The following is a 24,763-nucleotide window of genomic DNA, read 5'->3' as shown; positions in this document are numbered from 1 at the left end:
AATAAAGGGCCATGGCTGGTTAATACTGATTTAATCAGCACTGATAAGCTGTTTTACTGTTGACCCTTGTTACTCACATAACCAAGAATTTTAAATTGATATTGCAATTCAAAGATGAGAAGGAAGAGTATTGATGAGGTGGTGCACAGAGATCCAGCCTGCACATTTTTGGCAGTTCAGTAAAATGGCTCTTGGCTCCATAAAAACAATTGCAGCCTTATAGCCATCACCTTTCCTAGGGGCATTGAGTTTTGGTTGTAACATTCACTACTTTTTCGAACTTCCATTCAGACATTATCACTCTGACCCTTTCTGATGTAAAACCTGACATGTCTTTTTGAACATCAGAGACAAGGGCAGCTTTCTCTGGAGATAAAAGTTCAACCTTTGTCCAGGCAGACTGTACTCAAGTGATAAGGCCCTTACTAGCAGGTGAAAGGGACGACACAGAGGCAATCCCCAGATCTGTGAAACTGAATGGGAGCCCCATGGTTAAGCAGAGCATGGTGGCATTAAGCAGTGGAGTTCATATTCAAAGCAGCCTACAAGTGCAAAACAAAACAAAACAACTAAACCAAACCAAGCCAAGCAAAACAAAAAACCCAAAACAAAACAACCCCCCCCCCCTACACACACACACTTTAAACCAACATTTTTGAAGATATTGAAGGGAGGTGGCTGAAGTAAAGATATGACAAGGAACTCTGGATTGTCATCAGTTGGCTTTTACCCCAGGGTCTAAGGATGTTTTATCAACAAACTAAAGGAGTACTCCTTAAACTCTTTGTATTGCTGCTACGTGGAGGATTAAACATGAAGGGAAAAAAAAAAAAAAAAAAGGAGGTGATGATAACCATAGTAGAGGAGAGAAGTAATAAGAAAAAAGAACCAGAATTCCCTATGTTTAAACCAAAGCCACTATTTTAAATTGTTCTTAACCTTCAGAATGCAAATTGCCTTGGGAATCTAAAATGAAAGAGGGTAGTTTTAGATTAGCTATAAGGAATAAATTCTTAGTGAGAGGGTGGTGAGACGGTGGCACTTGTCCAGAGGAGCTGTGTGTGGCCTCTCCCTGAAGGTGTTGAAAGCCAGGTTGCATGGAACTCTGAGCATCCTGGTTTAGTGGGAGGTGACTGCTACCATGGAGGGTGGGTGGAATTAGATGACAAGAGTCTCGACTCTTCTGCTCCTAGGTGCAGTCTGCACAGAGCAGGCAGCCATTCTTAGCTCCTGCTCCTGCTCTCCCCAAGCTGCTTGACTCGTATCCAGCACACAGTGGCTTTATCTATACCACTGTACACATATATGTGGTTAACTATGTTTTAGGAACCAGGCCAAAGAACAAAGAGAAAAGCCCAATGAGCTGCTCCTGGAGACAGTTTCTTACCAAGGCACTTTAGTTCTCTTTTTAGGAAATAAAATTTTGCCTTTAAGTGGCTTGGTGCTACTTACATGTTCCTCCTGTCTTGGTGCCTTCTCATCAGGAACCAGATGAAGAACATGATGAAACCCATGAGTTACCCAAGGCTGAACAACTCACAAACAAGAACTAGCAGGCCAGCTTGCCTGAAGAAAAGCTATTTGCATGGCTAGTCCCATCCCACTGGTGTTGGTGAGGGACTGGCCAATTTCCATTAGCATGAAAATTAGAATTTGGATTATATTTTTCTGGTGTCACATCAGCAGGAAGGCTGTGAGGAAGCTGGTGCACTGGCATAAATGGCTTTCACCTCTAAGTCCTGGGAACCTGCTAGGAAATTCTGTCCTGTGGTATGGAAACCACATAGATTTCCTTGCTGAAGAGTTAGAGCCCAGACACTTCGCAACACTTACAGACATAAGTGAAGGCTGTGTTTCTTTTATTCGTATTTATTTAATTATTTCATCCATGAAGATCAATTTGAAAACCAATCTTTTCTTTAATGACTACAATAGTCAGTGTTGGTCTTTCTTCCCATACAAGTGAACCACCATTTAATAACTCACAAAATTAAAGAGCCTAAGACTCATCAGATATCACTAAAAAAATTACCATACCATACAGACATCACTAAAAAAAACTACCATAACAAACAGAGGAGGAAAAGCAATCAACCACTTATTTCTAAGAAAGATGTATCCCCCTTGAAAATTACAAAATTAAAAAAAAATATATTTATTCTGTGAGGAAGAGCAGCAAGTGTACATATGCACACAGTGACACTTCCAGGTCTGTATCCCCATCTAAATATACACACACCCAGACACACATATAAGTGAACGCACATACATGAACACACGTGTATTACACTGGACAACTAATTTACTTTTTCCCTGGGAGAATATTACTATAATCTTTATTATATAATATATTTCTTTAAAACAGGAAAACTTATTAAATCAGAAGAGAAACAACTACTTAAATAGCTCAAACTTATTTGGCTAAATCTTGAAAAACATTGCCTATCTATTAAGCATGAAATATAGGATAAATCAATTTTACTGATCTAAGATTTAAATGTATATTAATATCAAGTTCTAATTAATGATTTGGCTTGTTTGCTCTTGGAATAGTTTCAAAAATTATTAAAAATGTACTTACATTTATTCTAATATATATATAAAAAAAGTGAACACTGACCACTTGTCTATCTTGGGTCCCCCAGTGTTATCCCCTTTCTGGAGCTCTTAAAGCATGTTATATAATAGCAAGCTGATTTCTGTTTTATACATAGTGCATCCCTTTCTGCAGCGCTTGCAGGTACCTCCTGCTCCCTCCTTCTGAAGGGAAGGAAAACAGAAAACCAACCCTTGGTGATCTCTCTTTGGAGGGTATAGGTGAGAGGTATCCTTTTTGGAGGCACAGGGTGAGTCGAGAAAGACACTTTTTATAACAACATTGTCCTTCGGGAAGCAAAGAACTGATTTAAGAGTCAGAAGGTCAGCTCTGAGACCTCCCCTGTGGAGAATATAAGAAACCTGAAGAATATGAAGTAAAGGGAAAAAGCAAAAGGAAGGAATGGCTTTTTGTGAGAGGGCTGCACAATTTGTAGTTCATCCAACCTGAAATACAAAAGTGTTTAATGACCCTTTTAGTCTAGTGTTAATTATGACTTGGTCATAGTGGCTCCCCTGTTACAAAGGATGCCACCAGTCTCTGTGTCCTTTCCATAGAGCCCCAGGAATTTTCTTTCCCATGATCACTGTCATGTTTACCCTTGAAGTCCCTTCCAACCTAACAGTCTATGATTCCGTGATTTTTGCATGTCTTGAGGAGTTGTTTGGAAGTCCACACACAGATACATATTAACAGTTTTCCTCCTCTTTCCCTGCCTTTTCTTAATGAATCCATTACGAAAATTAAATGCCTTGTCTGGGAAAAGTTTTGCTGCTTAGAACTTGAGTTCTTGGAGAAAATTCAAGATTTTCTTCAGTGCACAATTCTCTCAAATCTGGTGGGAATCAGCAGTCTCACTGTTGTGTATCAGTAAAAAAAAAAAAACCCTAACAAACAATTTTGATAGACCCTGGGACTCCTTCTGTCAAAAATACAGGGGAGGTTACATTAAGATTTGTTTCATATAACATGCATTTGTCACTACAGTGGCACTGGTCTTCATTCACACAAACACAGAAGTTCACTAAAAAATCCCTTATTAGAGGGACATTGATGAAAGCTATTAAGTCTTTAATCACTGAAGATAATTTTGATACTAGAGAAACCCTTCACAATGAAGTAAACCTGACAGTGGTCTCAGTCAGCTGAAGTGATCCTTCTTATAGTGCCTTGACCCTTAACACTAACAGCATCTCCTACGTACCACACTATTTAAAAAAAAAAAAGAATAATGCTTTTTAGGCACGGAAACCAAACCTGACTGAAAGACTAGAAAGGTGTTTTTAAAAAACAAACAATAAACATAAAAAACCCTAACTTCCCCCCCACATCCCAGAATGGTATGAAATGCTGGAATGACTAAGTAACATGCAGAAATAAGACCTTGTAGAAAAGCTTTTTTCAGTGGCTGAAATGAGGGCCTCTGCATACAATCACTGTTACACTTAGTTCTCATTACATATCCCTAGGAATCATGTAAATCAGGACCTGCAATTAACAGCCAAAACATAGTTCTGTCTAGATGTGGCACTGAGCAAATTACTGAACCTGGAATCCTTAAGCACAAGATCCAACAGAATGCTGCCCCTCTCTTCTCTACAGCAAGGGGTAATATGACAGCTTTATGTAGTGATGCCACATTCCAGACATTACTCTTATCATGATATCAAATACCAGGTACAGGAAAAGGAGAAATGGCCCATGGCATGAAGTGGCCAGGCTGTGACTGATTGCCTCTTTAGTGGAAGCAGGAGTACCTGTTGAGAGATAATCAGCTGAAGGACAAACCCTGACATTTGGAGGAAGTTTGTTTTACCATTGAGCAAACTTCATGTTCTCCCCAAAAAAATAAGCAATGAAAACAAATACATTTTTCACTTCTTCGTGGCTGTTTCAGTACCCCAGGTATAATGGGCTTTTCTCATTACAGGAATTTTGGCCAGATCAAATACAAATCCTCCAGGGTTTCTGCATCTTCCTCCTTTGCCTCGGACAGTGTATTGTAGTAGAAAAGGAAACAGGAGTTTATGAAAAACAGTTTCAGAAAAAGGAAAATACTCCAACAAATTAGTTTTGAATTCACAAAATAAATGCTTTTACAAAAAAAAAACCCCAAACTTAAAAAGTTAAAAAATTATTCACAGTAACTGGAAACAAATTCTTCATCTTCAGATGGAGCTACAGTAAAGACTCAAAACAGCACAATGTAAGTAGGGTAAAAAAATGAAGAATACCTTATTTTATGTGTGAAATACCACGTAACTTATGTAGTGACTTTGATCTTTATGCACAAAATTCCACACATCTACGTCTTCACATTTGTCTTAAAATGCAGTAGTGCAGTGCTTCCCAGCCATGAGAACACCAGATGGCAGCTGCCACAGCGAAATTCAAGAGTACTGTGTCAGCTGCAGCTCCATCTGCAGCACTGCAGAAGCCCAGGCACTTTGGCAGAGTACAAGAAACCCTTTAATATGCAGCTGATGTTGTAATTCCAGCCAGTTGTCATCCACACGGACCTTGTGTCTTTGAAAGACATAACATTTTTCATCTTCTTTAAAATGAGGCATCCGAGCTCAGCAGTAGCTGTGGCAATGAATTCCACTAGCTAGCTATGTTCTGCAAAAGTGCCAGCCAGCCAGAAATGACCTTTCTGCACATTCCAATCCCCAAAGAATTAACCTGATTGCAAAGACCACTTAAGGAAGTAGGAACACTTCAGTCCATCCCCTTGAAAAAAAGGGTAATGCTGCTTGCATAATTCTGAAGATGCAGGAAAGCATCCACTGTGGCTACACTAAATGTTCACAGTCAAAAGCCCTTTGTCCCACCAAGGATGTGATTACTACATTTTGTAAGACCTATTTTAAACAAGCAGGCAAGCAAATCAGAATGTACTAAAATATGAGCTAAAAAAGGTAGCTGTTATGCTACCCCTCTATTTTAAATCTTTCAATCACTGCATACTCTGAGATTTTCTTCTGATACTGTCTTAGAAGATGCAAACATACCTAATTCCCTTGAGGACAAGACAGCAACAGGGTTCAGCACTTACTCAGGAATTACTTATCTTTCACAATAACAGAAGTGTGCAAAATCGATTAGAAGGCACAGAATTTATATGGGTGTGTTCTATTTGATACCAATTTTTCAGCTGTGTCTCTCTTGGGATCTTTCTTAAGTATTGCTTTAATACCATTTTTTTAAACTATTTTTTGTTGTTGTTAAAGAAGGCCCCTTATGAGGGTACATTTGGCATAGAAGACTCAATTTACTGCAATGCATCCTTCCAGGCTTTCCATTCTAACATTCTAACTTTCCATTCTGACATTCTAATTTCCATTTCCAGGCTAACCATTTTTCCACTCATCTTTCCTGAATCTTCCTTTCAGTTACTAAAATTAAATTTCTTTTCCCCTGAAAAGATGAAACTTTAAGGTGAATACGAGAGATCCTTTTTCTAACAGGACAGGAGCATATCAAAGTACATGACAGGTTAGTGTACTTCATAGGGTACTACAGGAAAATGCTGACTATAGCTGTTTTTTAATTCAGTGTAGAGATCCTGAGCAGATTTGCTGTCAGTCACAAGATGAATTCAAAGAAAAGACTTCAACACTGCAGAGTTATATCTGGATTCCCACTTATGGAACTGAGATCAGAATCCCATTGTCACCCTATTGCAAGTCACAATGAAGCACAAACTGCCTGATCAGCTGGAGGGCACTGCTGTGTTCTTGGAAACACAAGGCTCACTGTCATTTGGGAACAGTGGCCAAGCCTTGAGTGGCTTGGTGTCATTAAAGGCTAAAGTCTTCTGCGACTGCAGGCTTAGTATTCTGTTGCACTTAGGAAACCAAGCACATAATAAGAAACAAAAGAAAAAGAAAACAACATTCCAGCTAACAATACAGATTCATTTCAATACAACTCATCTGGGCCCCAGGGACCTGAATTACAGTAAAGCTTTAGCAGCAGAGACACAGTCTGTCATTGTTTGTGGCTGAAGAGGCTCTTATCCCTAATGAAGGCGCTAGAATTAATATGAAGTTGATTCTTCTTTTTCTTAATAATCCATGTCACTCAGATGAGATTCCCAGCAGCATATTAAGGCTTAAGAACACTGACAGTAGTGGAATAATTTGTGAAAAGTAGATGTGGTTCCCAGCTTTACCACTTTCATGGATTAACAAGCAGGCTCAGTCCATGAGGGTTGTCGTGTTCTTTAACTCTGCAGTGAGAAGCAAATTAGATTTCACTTTCTTCAGTGGGTAGCTTTTTAGTGACACAATCTGGCTGTCATCTCTTTCTGTAAAACAAGAAATGGAGATAAGAAGAAAATGGCATTAGTTGTAAAAAGTGCATACAGCTCTTTCTAGTTAACACTTCTGGATGTCTGCAAACTTATGAGGTCTTCATGACACCATGGCTCTGCTCCTCTCTGTCACTTTCAAGGACAATGAATATAACATGCAGTTAGCATGCAGCATTTTGTAATTTTTGACAGCTTTAATATCCTACTAGTTCCCTAACCCTGTCAAGTAGATGGTAATGCACCCCACAAAAAAACCAAAAAACAAAACCAAAAAACAAAAAAAAATCATCTACAAAAAAGCAAGAAACCTTATAACTTATTGTAAGAAAAAGGATCCCCATGCTGTAGCTAACAGGAAGCAGAGAGATATATTCTTTGCCTCCTTTTGCTTTCCTACACATGGTCACAAAGGGCATGTGGACACTACCCCCCTTTATGACTTGTCCAGAGCCTTTGGTATTTGTATCTAGGATGGGTCTTGGACCATTCACAGACTCCATTAGGAACAGGGGTTTGGGATCCATATAAAATTTTATTTTATCTGACTTACAGTCACTCTGATACAAACTCTCCGGTAAGTGGCTGCTCCATTCTATAAAACTCTTCATATATGTCAGCAGATTTTCTGTCTAACAGCTGCATACATGGGATAAACATGTACAGCTTACTCTCACAGATGAAGAGGTGCTGTATCCAATTGTTGCCATAGCTGTGCAGGGTGTTTGTTTAGTTCCTCTTTCATAGCATCTCCAGATTATAGAGCATTTCCCTTGGAAAATCTATGTAGAGTCACCAGGTTACAAGAAGTTTCCTAAAATCTCCTTATCTTGCTTTGAATAATATGTTATACTTTGTAAGATCATTAATATCTAATGTAAAAGGCTTCCTGACAGTCTTGTAACTACTTACTCTGCTCTTAACAGATCGTTTCTCCACCTAGAATCCTACACAGAACTGTACAGCCTTTTTCCTCTTCCAGGCTTTAATTAGTTTTCATTTCTTGTAGATTCATAAACTGCATTGCACTTGTTATTTTACTGTCATGCATGGAACAGAACAGAATACTGTCATCTACAGCTGTCATAAAGACAAGAGTGATTAGTACAGCAATTTATACAGAAATGTGTGATCTCCACAGTGAGTTGTACAGTAATTTGAACCAGTTGTTGCTTCTCCTCTAATTTGTTAAAGGCAACAAAGGCAAATGTTAATGAAAAAAAATTGTTCTTTTTTCTCCTTAAATAGTCTGGTTCTGTTGATTTTTTTTAAAGTAATCTTTTACTTGTAAAGATTGACAACACTCAATCAATGGATTGTTTCAGTCTAGGAAGAGCAGCTGATCTACCTTACTCAGAGAATCTCCATATATATATAAACAAGAAAGACAGTATTTTACCAGAGGATGAAAAGCAGCAGTTCTCTCTACAGCAATAGGAAGAGTTGAGATGCTAATACAGATAGGACAAAAGCATTTTCAAAACAATTACAGGAACCACGGTGGAGGAATTCCCATTCCATTTCTTCACAGAGCTGGTGAAAAAGCTTTTTCCAGTTTCCATTTTCTGTTAACGTGCCTTCCACAAAGAACACAATCAGCAATGACCCTTTTACTAAGTGGGGTAAGAACTAGCGTAAATGGACTCATAAAAATTAAAGATGGAAAAGCCTATTTGATTAAACTTCTAATGGTTTTGCCACTTTCTGGTTTCACTTACAGTGTATTCTCCAGGGATTTTCCTTGATGGCACATGAACTGCAAGTCTGGTTCACAGTGTTACAAGTGACTAGAACAGTCAGAGTAAGGTACCACGTTGTGGTTACTAAGGACTGATTTGGGCTCAGATTCCACTTAGAATTTAGAAACAGAGGGAAGTCCAAGTGCATGCAGCACACATGCCAGTAGAGCAGAAGAATCACTTGGTATTATAATTATGAAGCAGAGAGTTTCAAATTCCTTTTTTATATCACATCTGACCTGGGCTCTCTATGTCATTTTTTGTGGTTTTCCAACCACGATTGCCTTGTTTACTCTGTTTTTTCCCCTTGTTGTTGTATCCAAGCCAGCTACTTCTCACACATACTGAGCAAGCACAGAGCAATTTCCTATTGACTAGGCAAAATTCACATTAACTCATCAGAACCTCAAACTGAATTACATAATTATGGAAAAGATTTTTTTTCTGTGTCATGTCTTTTGTATTAGCAATGTCACTGGTGTTCATTGTGAAAAAAAGGAAAAGAAGCTAAGCATTTTCTGCTCTTTTAATGTTTTGCAAAATTTAACACATTTGGAGAAATAAACTTTTTCAAAAGCTTCCTCTTCTTGCTCTGTTCTGGACTATTAACTTTAATTCTTTTATCATGTACTGCTAATATCTTTCAAGGACAAACATGGTGCTTATCACAAACTGTGAAATGTGGATTCTTTTGGAGAAGCTCAACTTTGAATTGAACAAGTTATACTTTACATTCATTAGCTAAACTTTGAAACTCCTCACCAGTAGCAGACACCTGTCCTTATGTGCTCACAAATGAGAGATAATTGTGTCAAAGCATGAAATGGCACAGTCATTAATTCATGGCACCAAAAAGACCTCTCAAGAACCTCTGATGAGTTGAAGACACACAGAAAATTATCAGTAGAAAAGCCCTTCTGTCCTCTTGTGTGCTTGGGTTCAGCACAAGTAAAGCAGCTGATTGTGATAAAAATAGTCATAAAGAACATGCAAACCAGAAATTATTTATTCAGAAATTCTGGTGCTGTAATGGATCTTATGACTCTGCTTTTTTTGAGCATCAAAGTTAAGAATCCTGTTTTTCAGCAATATTAAGTCCTGGATTTCTTATTTCTCTCCCAGTTTCTTGTAAGAAATGGAGAAGATGTAAAAGATGGTATTTATTTAGCCATTGGGTTTCTTCTTCAGTTAAAGATCAGATCCATTTGTTCAAAAATTCTTTCAATTTGTACAATATAAAATAAGGCCTGTGGGATATTATCACCATATCTCATTGAAGAGAAAAAACTGGACTCAAAGACCAGGGAACGTGTGGCTTTTTCACATTTTTTTTCCCCCATATTTATTTATTTATTTTAAGAAAAAAAAAATGCTGCTGACTAGTTGGCAGCAGTGACAAGACTTGTCTGAACAGGAACTCTTTTACTAAAGCAAACAACCAAGAGTGAAGAAACATAATTATAACTACTTTAATGTTACCTCAGTAAGTATCTAATTTTAGATAATTTCCTAGCAAGTACTAATTCATTCTACCACTTTGTGATGAGTAATCAAATTTATAGCAACTATAAGCAACAACCTTGTGGAGAAACTACATTATTAGACATATTCATTAGATAGATTCAAAAGTGACTTTTTCATTAGGAAAGGCTGACAGTCAGTTCCATCTAGTAGAGAGCACATTGTGCAATTTTGTAGGAGGACAAAAGCACCTCAGAGAAGGGATGAGAATGGTAGGTGCTAGCTTCTCCAGGCTAAGATGGAATGGAAGATGAAGACGATGAAGAAAATGGAATGGAAAAGCAGAAATTCTAATTTTCACCATAAACATAAAAAAACAGCTAAGCAGGCAAAACAATAATTTGGAAAGAAACAAAGTGAATTAAGAAAGTTACACTTATATTTTAAAATGCTTAAAAAAACTGTCTCCAGAAGAAATCTCAGCCATCCTGATAATTCAGCTGTATTTCATGTCAGTCTACCCTCCTCAAAATGCCAATAATTTGCCATGTTTTGTTAAGCCTGCTACTGGTGATTATTCCATTTTGAGTGCTAAGTGGGGCAACTGCCAGGCAGGCTATGTTTATGGTACTGACATGCCTGAGGGATACAGGATGTCACCCAGAGGGAACTCAACAAGATAAAGAACTGGGTCCATGTGAACCTCATGAGGTTCAACAAGAACAAATGCAACATCCTGCACATAGGTCAGGGTAACCCCCAGCAACACAACAGCCTGGGGGATAAAGGGATTGGGAGCATCCCTGTTGAGAAGGACTTGCACTTTGTGGTGAATGAAATTCTGGACATAAGATGACACTGTAAGCTTGCAGCCAAGAAATCCAACCCTATAATGGGCTGCATCAAAAGAAGTATGAGCAGCAAGTTGAGGGAGATGATTCTGCCCCTCTGCTCTCATGAGACCCCATCTGGAGTACTGCCTCCAGTCCTGGAGTCCTCAGCACAGGAAAGATGTGGAGCTAATGAAGCAGGTCCAGAGGAGTACCACAGAGATGATCAGAGAGATGGAACACCTCTTCTGTGAGGAAGGGCTAAGAAACTTGGGTTCGTTCAGCTTGGATAAGAGAAGGTTCCATGGAGATCTTACTGCAATCTCAATCTTTCAGTATCTAGAGAAGGCTTATAAGAAAGATGGGGACAGACACTTTAGTAAGGCCTGTTGCAGTCAGGCAAGGGGTAATGGTTTTAAAGTAAAAGAGGGTAGACTTCCACTAGATATAAGGAGTAATTTTTTTTCAACAAGGGTGGTAAGACACCAGAACAGGTTTCACAGAGAGGTGGTAAATGCCCCATCGATGAGAGAGATTATCAAGTTGGATGGGGCTCTGAGCAGTGTGATGTAGTTGAAGATGTTGCTGATAATTGCTGGGGAGTTGCTGGGGAATTGCTTGATGACCTTTTAAAGATCCCTTCCAACAGAGACCATTCTGTTATTCTGTGAAAACTACAATGCTGAGGTGACCCATCTCTGGATCTGACTCTGGTAACACAAAGGCTAGCTCTGACACAAGAAAAAAGTGAGTGGTGATAGGAAGGGCAGGATCACAATTTCCATTTCCAGACTGCATTAATCTTGCCATAAAATGGTGTGGAACTATACCGTACATTAATTGTTTGTTGTTGTGTTTGGTGGTTTTTTTTTAATTTTTTTATTTCTTGTTTTTTTAGTAGATTATGTAAGATACTGGCTGAAAAGGCCAACACTACACATTTGGCAGCACTTCTGACATCCTGGATTTCAGCACAAAAATAACTCTTATTTTTCCCCTTGTAATTTTTGGATTTTCAGCTAGATGTGCTTATAAATCTGTCAATTACTAAGGTCATGTGGTGCAGAGTACCCTTCAACAGCACAGAAAGCAGCATATTGTATAATACTAGTGCTGGTGAAAAAACAGAACATGAAAATAACCACCTGGGTCTGCAGAGCTAGATTTTTCTCTGAATTTTATGAAAAGATCTGGAGTAATTCTACTGACTGAAAATAAAGTGCCTCAGATTCATGTCAGCATCATCAGGGCACCAGCAGAGCTCTGAATCATAAAATATAGGAAGGTACAGTTATGGTTGTTACACAAATCTCAAGGTGTAATTTCCTGAACACATTTAACTATGAAATTTTGTCACTCATACTGTAGTAAGTTTTTGCAAATGATATATATAAAACTGCTTCCTAGAGGAAAAACACAAGAGGAAAAAAAACGACCAACCAAACAACAAAAAACACCAACCCACCATCAACCAGAGCTTAATGATTAGGTAAACGTACTCATCTTTTTACTTAGTATTCTGCTGGGCCAAGCACTGTAAATACCATTCAGAAATACAGTTTTCTGTAGAGACAATGGGGGGAAACGATTTAAATGTTTACTTGTAAGCACCCTCAAATACTGGATGAAAATGTCAGATGCTAGTCATGCTATAAAGCCAATAAAAGCTTTTACACTGAGAATAAAGGAGAGTGAGGCAAGCAAACCTTACTGGTTTTGCATATCCTGCAGATGAACTCCACTGATATGGAGGCGACTACCAATTCCACCAGCGTTGTATAACTGAGCTCCACCGACTGCCACTACTTCCCTTCCCAGTACTATCCGCTTGCTACCGTGGCTGGTTGTCTCCTTCATCTTAATAAAATCAGCATTTTAACAGTTACAAGAACAGCACGTAAATAATACCCTTCTCTATTCTTCTTCATTCATCTGTAGTTATTACTTGCTGTTCTCGTAAACAAAATGTTTATAGAAAACAACTTCTGAGGAAAAGGCCAGAGCGTTCATATGATGGAACTTATTAACAAACAAGCAAGCAAAAAAAAGTAGTTTTAGAGAATGAGCAAAGCAGATGGCCATATTCTGCTGTCTTTTACCCCTGTCCTCCAGTGCCATCAAAAGTTCCCAAAGTCACATGGGAATCTGCTGTGAGTCTGACTGGTTTGCAGTATATTTTCTGTTATTTCTAAAAGAGCATTAATTGTACTCTTTTGTCTGTGAGACGACGATACATTCGTTAGACAGAAAAATGTAGAAAACCAGCATATACTGGTATCTCTGGCAAACAGATCTGCGCTGAAGAGCTGTGAGAGAAGGACATGTACTCAATCATGTGAATCATTCCTTCCTATTTGTTCATTGCCATGATATGAATGCCAATGAATGATATGAACACAGAACCACAGTTCTGTAACGGGGTGGCCACGAAGAAATGAAATATACTTGGGTTTGCCACCTAGATTTTTTATTAGAACATGGGTTTCAGCAAACATATTGAACATACAAACACTGCACACACTTTCAGGCCCTCAATGACCTTGCAAGATTTGCACAGCAAAAAGACTAAACGTATTTTCTTCTTCCTCCCCACCCCACCTCTCCTCTTTGAGATACAATTTAAGGTTATGTTTGTGTAATGTGCTAATAGTGAGAAAAAGAGCCAGGTCCACACCTACCACAAGTTTAAAAAATTAAATGCATCTTGAGAACTTTGCTTCTTCAGAAGAATTACAGCATGCTCACAGCTCCAAATTTGACACTGGAATCTCAACATATATTAAGTTGTTGTTTGGGTTTTTTTAAACTTAACTCTGACAAGCACAAGGCACAGTGAATATCAGGCAAATAAAAATTCACAGACTTAGAAATCAAAACAAGATACTGCCATACACACAGATGAGTGCTGAGAAGTATGAAGCAGACTTTGTGCATCACCAATTAACTGATCTGACTAAATACTTTGCACTGAGATTCAGTCACAAATCTCTAAGGCCTCTGAATCAGAAGACTCTTACATGACTGAAGAAGTACAGCTGCTGAATTCTTTGCCTCTGTCTCTCTGTCTGACAAGCATCCTCCTGCTGGGGAGGGAAAAATCCACACTTTGTGGTTCAGCTCCTCTCTGGCATTAATTTTACTGGTTTTCAGAAGTTTTAGGTTTTTATTCATCTTGCCTTTTATAGAGGGTTATGTACTGGGTGTAACTGGAAGAGGTTTGGTAGCAGGGGGCTACAGGGATGACCTGTGACTGGCCAGTCACAGATACTCCCAGTAACCCTGAAACTATAGCAAATAACCCATCATCTGTCAAAACTTCAACCACTCAGACAAGCTCATAGTGTCTCCGCTCACAGATATTTTAAAAAGCAGCAGCTGCTAAGAGGAGAGGACATACGGCTGGTAGCACTGTTGGGGATGTGTTTGGAGACACACTGCTGGAAGGGAGTGCCCTGTGCCAGAGGGGCTGAACTAGAGGAACACAAGTAAGAGGCAATACACACATGCCCAATCTCCTGCACTGCCCCTCACCTCACCAGAGCTATTAGGAGTAGCTGAGTGTAAAACAAAGGTCAGCTGAAAGGAAGAGTTTTGTCTTACTGAATTAAGAGTCTGGGGAGGAAAGGGTGTGTACATCAATTACTTTCTTAATTCTCTTTTTTTTGCAGCAATACCCAGACCTGTAATAAAAAGGTTTTTTATCTGTCAGTAAACTAAACAAATTCCCTGGACCAGGTATGTTTCACTCATGATGTGCTTACAAAGTAGTCTTGCATATTACTTAAATCCTGCATGCTTTCAAATCAGTTTTTAGAGAAAAGGGATCACAAGAAGGAAGCAGGAGGCCACTACATCCCATGGCCAGGCTGCCATGTGAACAGTAGGACTCACATTTAAATGAAGAGTCTAAAGAATTTAAATTAAGAGTTTAAAGCACCCTATACAAGCTATCACCTACATGAGGTGAGGGTGGAATACAGGTAATAGGGACCACTCTGCTAAACAGTTTTGACCATGGGAAGAGGGTAAGAAATGAGTTTAGGTGCACTACTGCTGGTGGAAAATAAATCTAGGCACACAGGGAGCCAGCACAAAGCAGATACTATGGCTTAAAATTCAAATCTTACATTTATTTACTGATAGGCTCCTTGGGGAGGCATGCCTTAAAGGTCTTCTGATAGCTCTCACCATGCAGACTGCCTTGTTTGCCTGTTAGCTACAGCAAAGGGCAGATACGCTTTCAAACTTCTTTTCCCCAGTTGGATGTGTGGTTTTTTTTTTAACTCAGGACCACCTGTGGGGTCAGTGACTATGCCCCCTAATAGTGCACTACTCCTTTTGTTTTCCCACATAAGAGAGCTCTACAAAATCTTGTGAATCTGTCAAGTTAGCATAGTGATGGGGATGGGAAAAAGACACACAGCATTTTAAGCTATAGCCCCTCTTTGATCGCAGAAAGAACAACTTAGGCAGCTCCCAAATGGGAGGGGGTACCCTCTTAGACAAATTTGCTTCAATTGACTTTATAACTGCTGCACTGAGTTGCAAAATGCTGATAAAATCCTTTTTAAACAAAGAATGCTAAGTCCTGCACGCTAATACTACTATTCATCTATTGCCTGCTTCCCCAGTAATTCTCCTAGAAGTTATGTTGATAAATCAGTTGTCTTCTTGTTTATTAAAGCGTCAGTCAATTTATTTACTCAGCTCTTGGCCCATTTTCTAATTAAGGGAGACAACGTGGGCTCACTTCCTGCCATGGTGAACACGGGACAGAGGTAGTCCTCAACTACTGCATTAAAATTCAAGATTATTTGTAATGCCTGCTTTTGTTTGGCAATTCCTTCCCTTCTCTCTGATCAGCTGAAAACAAAAATACAGATGTGTTTCTTCAGCATTTTCAGACTGCTGACACCCACCCAAGTCAAGGACAGGAAGATGGAAGCAGGTGGAGCTTTGCCATTTTGCTGACAAGGTGCCTCCTTGTTGCACATGAAACATTTTTCTGGGATACCCTTCATCCCATCCAAGTTAATAATACTACATCATATGGTGAACCCAAGGATAATTTTGAGAAGGAAGGGACTGCTGGAACGCAAGAAGAAAGGACATACCAGTTGGAGCATGTTTCTAGCTTGCTCTGCAGGTGGATTTATGCCACCTCATGCATCACTTTGGCCCCAATCCTTTATCAGTCTGCTAGTGCACGAATACTGCTAAGCAACAACCACAACCTTAAATAATTTTGTGCACTCTGAATTCCAAAACAAGGATCTTGTAAGGGCCTTAAGATTGCCTCTCTTCCTGCCTCTGAGATACACTGCCTTGTATCTTGCCTGTGGCACTTCCTAAGCATTTAACAGCCAGAGCTAACCTAAGATCACTAGTCTGGCAGGGAAGTTCTCTTTTGCAGGCCCTCCTTCTATCCTGTGGGACACATTTAGAGGGCATATTACGTTATCTTATCTAGAAAGACACCACAGATACACTACGAGTTATCAATACCTGCCATACATAGTGTTTTTCAGCAGGCCCTGTGAACTGCTGAAAATATGACAATCCATTTTGTCCCACTTTATAGGCTCTCCTTCAGTCAACTTAAGCATATACATACACTGCACTCGAAAAAGCTCCAAACCTACAGAAAGGCAGGCAAATATCACTCTGTCACACTTTGAGAAATGTTTCATATTAACTATGCTATACACCTCCTTGAAATGTGCCTTTATGTGGAACAACTGAAAACCTGATAGTCCTTGGCAGCTCTCTCTAAGTGACAGTGCTTTTGCACCGGGATTTGGACTATATTATATCCAGAGGTGTCAGCCAACCTTAGCTGTTCTGTGACTCTGTGGAGACAAATAAAACAAACCCCAGTGGTTCTAGCACTTCATCAGTAAGCTGTACTACACAGTATTTTCCAAACTCTGACCCATGAAGAAATGTTGCCCTGATCCCTTTGTAATCTCGCTAAATGCTCACAGTGAGAGTTTGTGTATGAACTGCTTTCTGAATTGAGCCTTACTCTTCCTTGTCTGCCAACACTTTTATTTTAATTCCATATGCAAACAAGAAGCCAATGAACCCCTATTGTCATATGGAAATATTTTCCACCTTATATCTTTCTATACAAAATATATTGCAGTTTTCTCTTTCAGTTGGGTTTACTGAGCATCTTACACATTTTGTCCGTGGACAGAGGCAGGAATTTATCCCTTTAAAATGCCTGTGTTCAACTGTGGACCTTAATGCCAGGAGAAATCCACTGCAATAAGTGTAAGAAAGTCTTGGTGAAGGGATGGGGAAAATTTCCTGGAGCTTGCCCCTAGGCCGCACACTTACCAAAGGCTCTAGTTCTCTGCGGTCTATGAGGTTGAGCTCTGTCACAAAATAATAAAAATGCTTGTAACAGGTATTGACATGGGCCTCAGCCCCCATAAGGAGGATACGGTCGAAGTGATGGATGTAGACGTGAACAAACACCCGAAAAAGCCGGCAGAGTATCTTCTTGCAGATCTGAAGGAAGTTCTTTGGAAAGGGAACACCTGTGAACAGAGAAAGCAGGGTTATCATAACCATCCTGTCATCCTACCAAGACAACAGTTTTAGAGCAAAGTGTAAGCTTATAACTGCAAACTAAGCCTCCTTTCCTATCCAGAAGATCACTTAATTTGTCTGAACACAAGGACCAAAGATAGCCAATTACTTAAGCAATTTTAATGGATCAAGACCAACAGGTACTGGTTCTTTTACCCTGAATAATTTAATGAAGGTACATCGAGTACTCTAAGATTCAGATCTGTGATTTTCTCTGCAGTGCACTGTCCCATTAAGCTTTCCATCCTGGGATGGTGGGTCCCCATACTGATACATGCAGAGTTTGTCCTAGTAGCAATGGACTGATAGAGACTCTGCTGCTCCTCTTACATAACAGTGGCATTTTACCATACTAAATTTAATGATGAGTTTGAAATACCTGACTGAAGGACAGCCCTCTTTGCTTTTACTTTCCTCCCAGTTATGTGCACCAATCTGATTACTCTTGGGGAGGACACAGGAACAGCTCTTCCAAAACACTTTGGAAGCTACACCACTTCGCAGCTGAAAACTCCAAAGCAGAAGCAAAACCAACACTTGCAGACAGACATCCACAATGTGGTACCAGTAACTCTTTCAAAATCACCCTTTGTTACAGACTGATCTTTATTTATCTAATTGTTTACCACTGACCAAAAAGCTGAAGGGTTCATCTCCTTCTGTGATTATACCACAGACATGCCCAACTACAGTGCCATGCTCAAAACTCTACTGCTACTTTGTTTTGACGCTTTTGCTTTCATTTTTTAGGTATAGTTTATATTTTAGTCAGTTTTGAACTACAAATTTAAACTGCTTCTTGTAGCTGTTGCTTCTTCTGAAAAAACAAGACCCAAAAGAACCCCCGACAGCTAACTAGTCTCCTGCTCTCAACAAGAAAATCTTGTATTATTTGCAGAAAGAAGATGAAGATAGTAAATGAACATTATTGCAAGCTTTCTAGTTTTCAGACTTCAGTCTCTTGTTGAATACTGCTGAGCAGTATGGAGAATTAATGGACAAATTGCCCAGTTTCACTGAGGAAGATATAAGGACACACAATAAGAATTTACATACTGAAAACGGACTTTTTAATACAGATTACATAAATTATCAGCTGTGGTTGTACTCAGTCTGGGTCCCATCAACAGAAACATGCACCTTGTTTTGGACTCCCTGGCCAAGGGCTTATTTGGGTATATCCACTGTAGATGTGAACACCTCATGTGAGTGGGGAAGCACCTCAGCATGCAGAAGTGTCCTGCTCAGTGTATCCCTGAACTGCCTCTGCATTTGCCATCACCAAGGTGCAGATAATATGGGAAAATGTTGGGCTTTTTTTGGCCTGTACTGAGTTCAGGCCCTTCTGATATAATTTCAGGCTGCTTTAGAGATGCAGTGCAGCCCTTCTTACTGCAATGTACAACTGGGGATCAGAAGAATAGTTGCATCTATCAAAGCACAATTACTTTATCTCCTTAAGAAATGTTTGCTTTTGTTTATCACGTTCATTCATCTCAATGCTAAAGCTAGTATCAAAGGTCACAAAGGTGATGGCCTAATTGTTCAAGACAAGAATTGAGATATCGCTAAGATACAGAAATTATAACACAGATGTCTTGGTGATATTTGAAACAAACATCCACACAAAAACATAACAGAAACCCCAGCTGCTTATTAACTGGGGTGGGAGGGATCACATTTCAGCTGTCAGGGGACAGCTAAATTCAGGAATTATTACAGCAGCAGTCTGCTTCACAAGTTTTTGTAAAATGTACTCAAACTAAAATTTTAAAAATATACCCAAAAAATTGTTATGTCTTAAAAGAGGGGGAAAGGGTAATAGCAGGCACTTGTCACTCAAAGCTGACTGACTGAACTGAGAGAGAAATTCTTGAAGGCAGTGTATTTTCTGATCCAGAACAGGTATATTCCAAAATGGAAAATAATTAGTTTAATCTTTCATGGGAAGACAAGTGACAGTTACTGATGAATAACACTGTGATGAAGAAACTCATACTTCATCCCTAAGTGGCTAAAACAAGATTAATAAACCAAGCTGACAAATTCTTCAACTGTTTTGTAGGTTTGTTTAACAAAGTGGGGTTTTGCTTTTTTTTTTTTTTAATTTTGCTTTAGGAAAAGCTTTTTCACTGTGAGGGTGGCAGAACACTGGCACAGTCTGCCCAGGGAGGCTGTGGAGTCTCCTCCTCTAGAGACATTCAAACCTCACCTGGACATGTTACTGTGTGACATACACAAGGTGATCCTGCTCTGGCAGGGGGTTTGGACTTGATGATCTTTTGAGGCCCCTTCCAACTCCTAACATTCTGTGATTCTGTTCCCACTTTACAGTTACAGGCATAAGTGGGAACTCAATAGCTGCAGAGCACTGCTTCTTCTGCAAGCAAGGACTTGGATCTGACAGATTTTTAGATGTGCTGAGCAGTCTCAATCTGACAACATGTAAAATAACATAGGAAAAAAACCTGCCAGTGCAGAACAGCCTAGGGTGCACAATAAATATGTATTGCTCCTCACATGCATTAGGTTTTCAGACAAGTTTTGTAGTAGGAACTTCTCTAATTTTGCAAAGCTATCTCTGTTTCATTTACTCTTAAATAAACAGCGAAACATGGCTGCTATCAGATTTATCACCTACATACTAAAGAATCCATTATGACTCTCTAACCTAGCATGCAAAACTGATTTATTACACAGTGTCCTAAATAGTTAGACAGTGCCTTATTGTGCCACTAAAAGCAACTGGCAGCTGTGCAGTGAACAAGACTCCTCAGCCTGCCAGGCTGTCTGTGCATGGAGTACAGAGGAGGATCAGTCCAGCCAGCCTCTAGGTACACATGACCATATGAAGGTGGCTGCAGGACTAGTTTAAACATACACTGTCCTACTCTCTGTGTTCAAAATTAGACAAAAGGAAAGGCAATCTCAAAGAAAAAAGAAGTCTAATGTAACAATACAGACTCTGATCTCAGTTACAGCAGAATTAAACCAAAGTAATGCCATCAAAATTTAAAAAGTCAGAGGAAGGGACTCTAGATTTATATACTGAGGTCAGAATTCAAGCTAATGTTTTGTTCCCACTGCAGTAGCTATAGTTATAAATAAATCAGCTACTGAGTATAATCATTACAAGTGGCTCTTGGGAATGGACTAGCTTAGATTTAGATACTTGACTTGTTAAGGAATCTGTTCTCTATACTTCAGCTCAGCCACAGCAGCCTTTGCTTTCTGCCTCTCCAAGACATCATTTAACATTAGGTCAAGTTTAACTAATCCTTGCCTGGAACTTTCTAGTTGAAAAAGTTTAAAGAGCAAAAAAAAAAGCCAACAAACTTGAATCCACCAAAAGTCCAAGCATTTATTTAAAATTTGGGTTCTTTTTAACAGTGAAAAAAAATTCAATAACAGTGACTGTCTTACTATCTGCAAGATGATACTGTAAACAGACAGAATGTAAAAACAGCAAATTAGATTGCCGAGTTATGGCGATGAAATGGCAAAAAAATCAAAGATGACAACGGAATTTTTGAGCTATCTGCTACTTGCTCCAAAAGTATTTCTGGTTGAGTAAACTGAAGGCTTTGCAGCTGAGCCCTAGTACTGCTGTATGAGAAAAAAGTAAAAGGAGGGTCTTTTTTCTTAACCTGCTGTTCAAAACCCTCCAGCTCCTCATTAGGTCCCAAGGACATGCAAGCAGCTTTCAAACATTCAAGTCGCACATTAAAAGTACCTTTAACTTAGGGTTATACATGCACCTGGGAAACAACTGGGGGGGGAGGTGGGGTAGATGAGCATGGTAAAACTGGTAACAAAGACAACCAGCATGACTGTACCTCTCTGAAGTGTGTTGTGCTGTCAATGATGTACTAACACTCCCCTTGCAGAAAAGCTCACCTATATACCCTGGTGAAAGACGCACCACAGCACCATAAAGGAGCAATGACTTCATTTTCCAATGTCCCCAAATTCCCTTGCATTTAAGATTTTTGCTTCTGTTTGCTTTCTGCTAGAAAAAGCTACTCCTCACAGGTGCAGACTCTCTACCACTTCCAAAATTCAAGCTGTGTGATTCATTTATCAAGTTCTTTCCCATCAGAAAATTGAGGGCTTTCTCCCTTCTGTTTGAAAACAGACTTATACCTACAGCTCTGTGTAGGTAATCAACTTCATTCCCTACATTTTGTTAATTTGCTGTCAGGTGTCAGAGTGAGCATCCAGATGTAACCTGTGCATCACCAGCCACATAGCACGGTGCTAAGGCCAGTCAGGCAACAGACCTGTTGCCTTATTTCTTTGGGTTGAGTATCTCATATACAACACAAGTGCAGACAGTGTCATGGCCCTTCTCTCATGAAACTCTCTGAAAACAGTATTAGGACTGCTATCTGCTTATGAGGCTGGTTACAGTAGCACGGAAAACTATGCTTTCACAAGAAGCAGAAAGATGCAAAATTTAAAGATAAAATAGACTACCATATACCTACACGCTCCTGATACTGCCCTCCTTTTTGCTGCCACATCAGAGAGAGAAGAAAGACAAACACTCTTGAGATTATATGGCTTCCTAAGCAAAATTATTTCCTTTTTTAAAGACAGACTGCTGCTAACAGTATTGCTCTTGAGAGAATGAATCAGCAGGCAGGCCCACCATCAAATTTTCAGGAAAGGTACTTGTGTGCTACTCTGGAGACAACTCTAAATGGAACAGATTGGAAAGCAGAGGATTTGCACTACATTTACTATTAAAGGAGAGGCCAATGATGCTTGGATTTACAAGGCACTCAAAGCCTAGTGTTGCCCAAGCAAAGGAGCTACTATAATTTAAACCCAATTATACACGATATATCACGAATAGATATTTTCTGTCTCTTTGGATGCTTAGGGCTCCATCTGGTACATGGAAATCAAGAGAAGCATTACCACTACTTTAATGAAAATTAGTCTGGAAAATCAATGAGCAAGATAATATCCTATTTCTTTTAAAGCATCTTGATGCTTGATCACAAAGCACTTTAATTTAAGATCCTCAGGGCATCTAGGAAGATGTATCCCAAGCTTACAACCCTGGACTTCAGGTCTGCAGACTTTGATTGCTTCAGGGATCTGCTGACCAAAGTACTGTGGGACAAAGCCCTAGAGGGAAGGGGGGCCCAGGACAGCTGGTTAGTATTCAAGGATCACCTTCTCTGTGTCCAGGAGCAAAGCGTACTGATAAAGAGGAAGGCAGGAAAGAATGCTAAGAGACTTGCCTGGATGAACAAGGAGCTCCTGGACACACTATCACACAAAAAGAAACTTTACAAGGAATGGGAGGACATCTAGAATGGGGGGCATATAAGGAAGTGATCTGAGCAGCAGGAGACCTGGATAGAAAAGCCAAAGCTCAAACAGAACTAAATCTAGCCAGGGAGATCAAGGGGAATAGCAAATTTTTTTTTTTATTAACAGCAAAAGGAAGACTAGGGAAGGTGCGGGCCCCCTCAGAAATTAAACAAGTGAACTAGTGACAAATGTTATGGGAAGGCTAAGGTATTCAATGACTTCTTTACCTCAGTCTCCACTAGCAAGGGCTCCAGCCACACTCCTGAAGTCACAAAAGACAATGGCAAGGGCTGGAAGGAAGAACTGCCAATTTAAAGTGAAGATCAGGTTCCTGACTATCTGAAGATCCTGAAAGTGACAAGTCCATGGGACCCAATGGGATACACCCACAGGTACTGAGGGAACTGACAGAGGTGGTTGCTAAGCTTCTGTCTGTTATATTCCAAAAGTCATGTCAGTCTGGGAAAGCCCTCATTGACTGGAAAAGGTGAAACATAACCCCATTTTCAAAAAGGGAAAAAGGAAGACCCAAGGAACTATAGGCTTGTCAGTATCACCTCTGTACCTGGTAAGATCATGGAGCAGATCTTCCTGGAGGCACCGCTGGAGCAGAAGAATAATGAAGAGGTAGTGGGTATAATTCACATGGCTTCATCAAATCATGCCTGACAAACCTCATGGCCTTCTATGAAAAGGTCACAACATCAATAGACAAGGGAAAAGCAACCAACATCATCTACCTGGACCTGAGCCCCACATGACATCCTGGTCTCCAAGCTGGTAAAACATGGGTTTGACAGATGGACCACTCAGTGGATTAAGAACTGGCTTGATGGCCACCCCCAAAGAGTGGCTGTCAATGAGTATATGTCCAAGTGGAGGCCAGTGAGAAGTGGAGTCCCTCAAGGATCAGTGTTGGGACCAGTCCTGTTTAACATCTCTGTTGGTGACATGGATGGTGGCATTGAGTGCACCCACAGCAAGTTCTCTGATGACACCAAGCTGTGTGGTGTGGTTGACCCACTGGAGAACAGGGATGCCACCCAGAGGGACCTTGGCAGGCTGGAGAGGTGGGCCCATGCCAACCTCATGAAGTTCAACAAGATCAAGTGCAAGGTCCTGCATCTGGGTCAAGGCAATCCCAAGCACTGATAGAGGCTGGGCAGGGACTGGCTTGAGAGCACCATGAGGAAAAAGACTTGGGGGTGCTGATGGATGAGAAGGTCAACATGAGCCATCAGTGTACAACTGCAGACCAGAAAGCCAACCAGATCCTTGGCTGCATCAAGAGAAGTGTGGCCAGCAGGTCAAGGGAGGTGATTCTCCTGCTCTGCTTTGCTCTCCTGAGACCCCACCTGGAGTCCTGTGTCCAGTTCTGGAGCCCCTGTTACAAGAAAGACATGGATGTGCTGGAGTGTGTCCAGAGAAGGGCCATGAGGATGATCAGAGGGCTGGAGCACCTCTCCTGTGGGGACAGACTGGGAGAGCTGGGGTTGTTCAGTCTGGAGAGGAGAAGGCTCCAAGAAGACCTTATTGTAGCCTTCAGTATCTGAAGGGGCTACAAGAAAGCTGGGGAGGGACTTGTTAGGATGGCAGGTAGTGATAGGACATGGGAGAATGGATCCAAACTAGAGGAGGGAAGATTTAGATTAGAAGTTAGGAAGAAGTTCTTCACCATGAGGGTGGTGAGAGACTGGCACAGGTTGCCCAGAGAAGTAGTGTAATCCCCATCTCTTGAGGTTTCTAAGGCCAGGTTGGACAGGGCTCTGAGCAACCTGATCTAGTGGGAGGTGTCCCTGCCCATGGCAGGGGTGTTGGAACAAGGTGATCTTAAAGGTCTCTTCCAACCCTAAAAATACTATGATTCCATGATCTTTAAGCTGAACAGCATACTATTATTTTA

The 24,763-nt window shown here is 40.2% G+C and overlaps 1 protein-coding gene across 8 annotated transcripts in view; it reads right to left on the bottom strand.

Moving 5' to 3' along the window:
• Positions 1-1,842: 1,842 nt before the first annotated feature.
• MOB3B (MOB kinase activator 3B) overlaps positions 1,843-24,763 on the bottom strand; it is a 77,225-nt gene continuing 54,304 nt past the window's right edge. For all 8 annotated transcript variants that reach the window (XM_071730435.1, XM_071730443.1, XM_071730440.1 and 5 more), the window contains 2 exons: positions 17,281-17,483; positions 1,843-6,905 (listed from right to left, as the gene is read on the bottom strand). In XM_071730435.1, the coding sequence (XP_071586536.1) occupies positions 6,876-6,905; positions 17,281-17,483 (233 nt within the window). In that variant the 3' untranslated portion in view covers positions 1,843-6,875. The remainder of the gene's footprint in view (positions 6,906-17,280; positions 17,484-24,763) is intronic.

Source organism: Heliangelus exortis, chromosome Z, assembly GCF_036169615.1.
Source record: "Heliangelus exortis chromosome Z, bHelExo1.hap1, whole genome shotgun sequence".
NCBI lineage: Eukaryota > Metazoa > Chordata > Aves > Apodiformes > Trochilidae > Heliangelus > Heliangelus exortis.
Note: the sequence above shows the minus strand (reverse complement) of the source record. Positions and strands in the feature narration are given on the sequence as shown.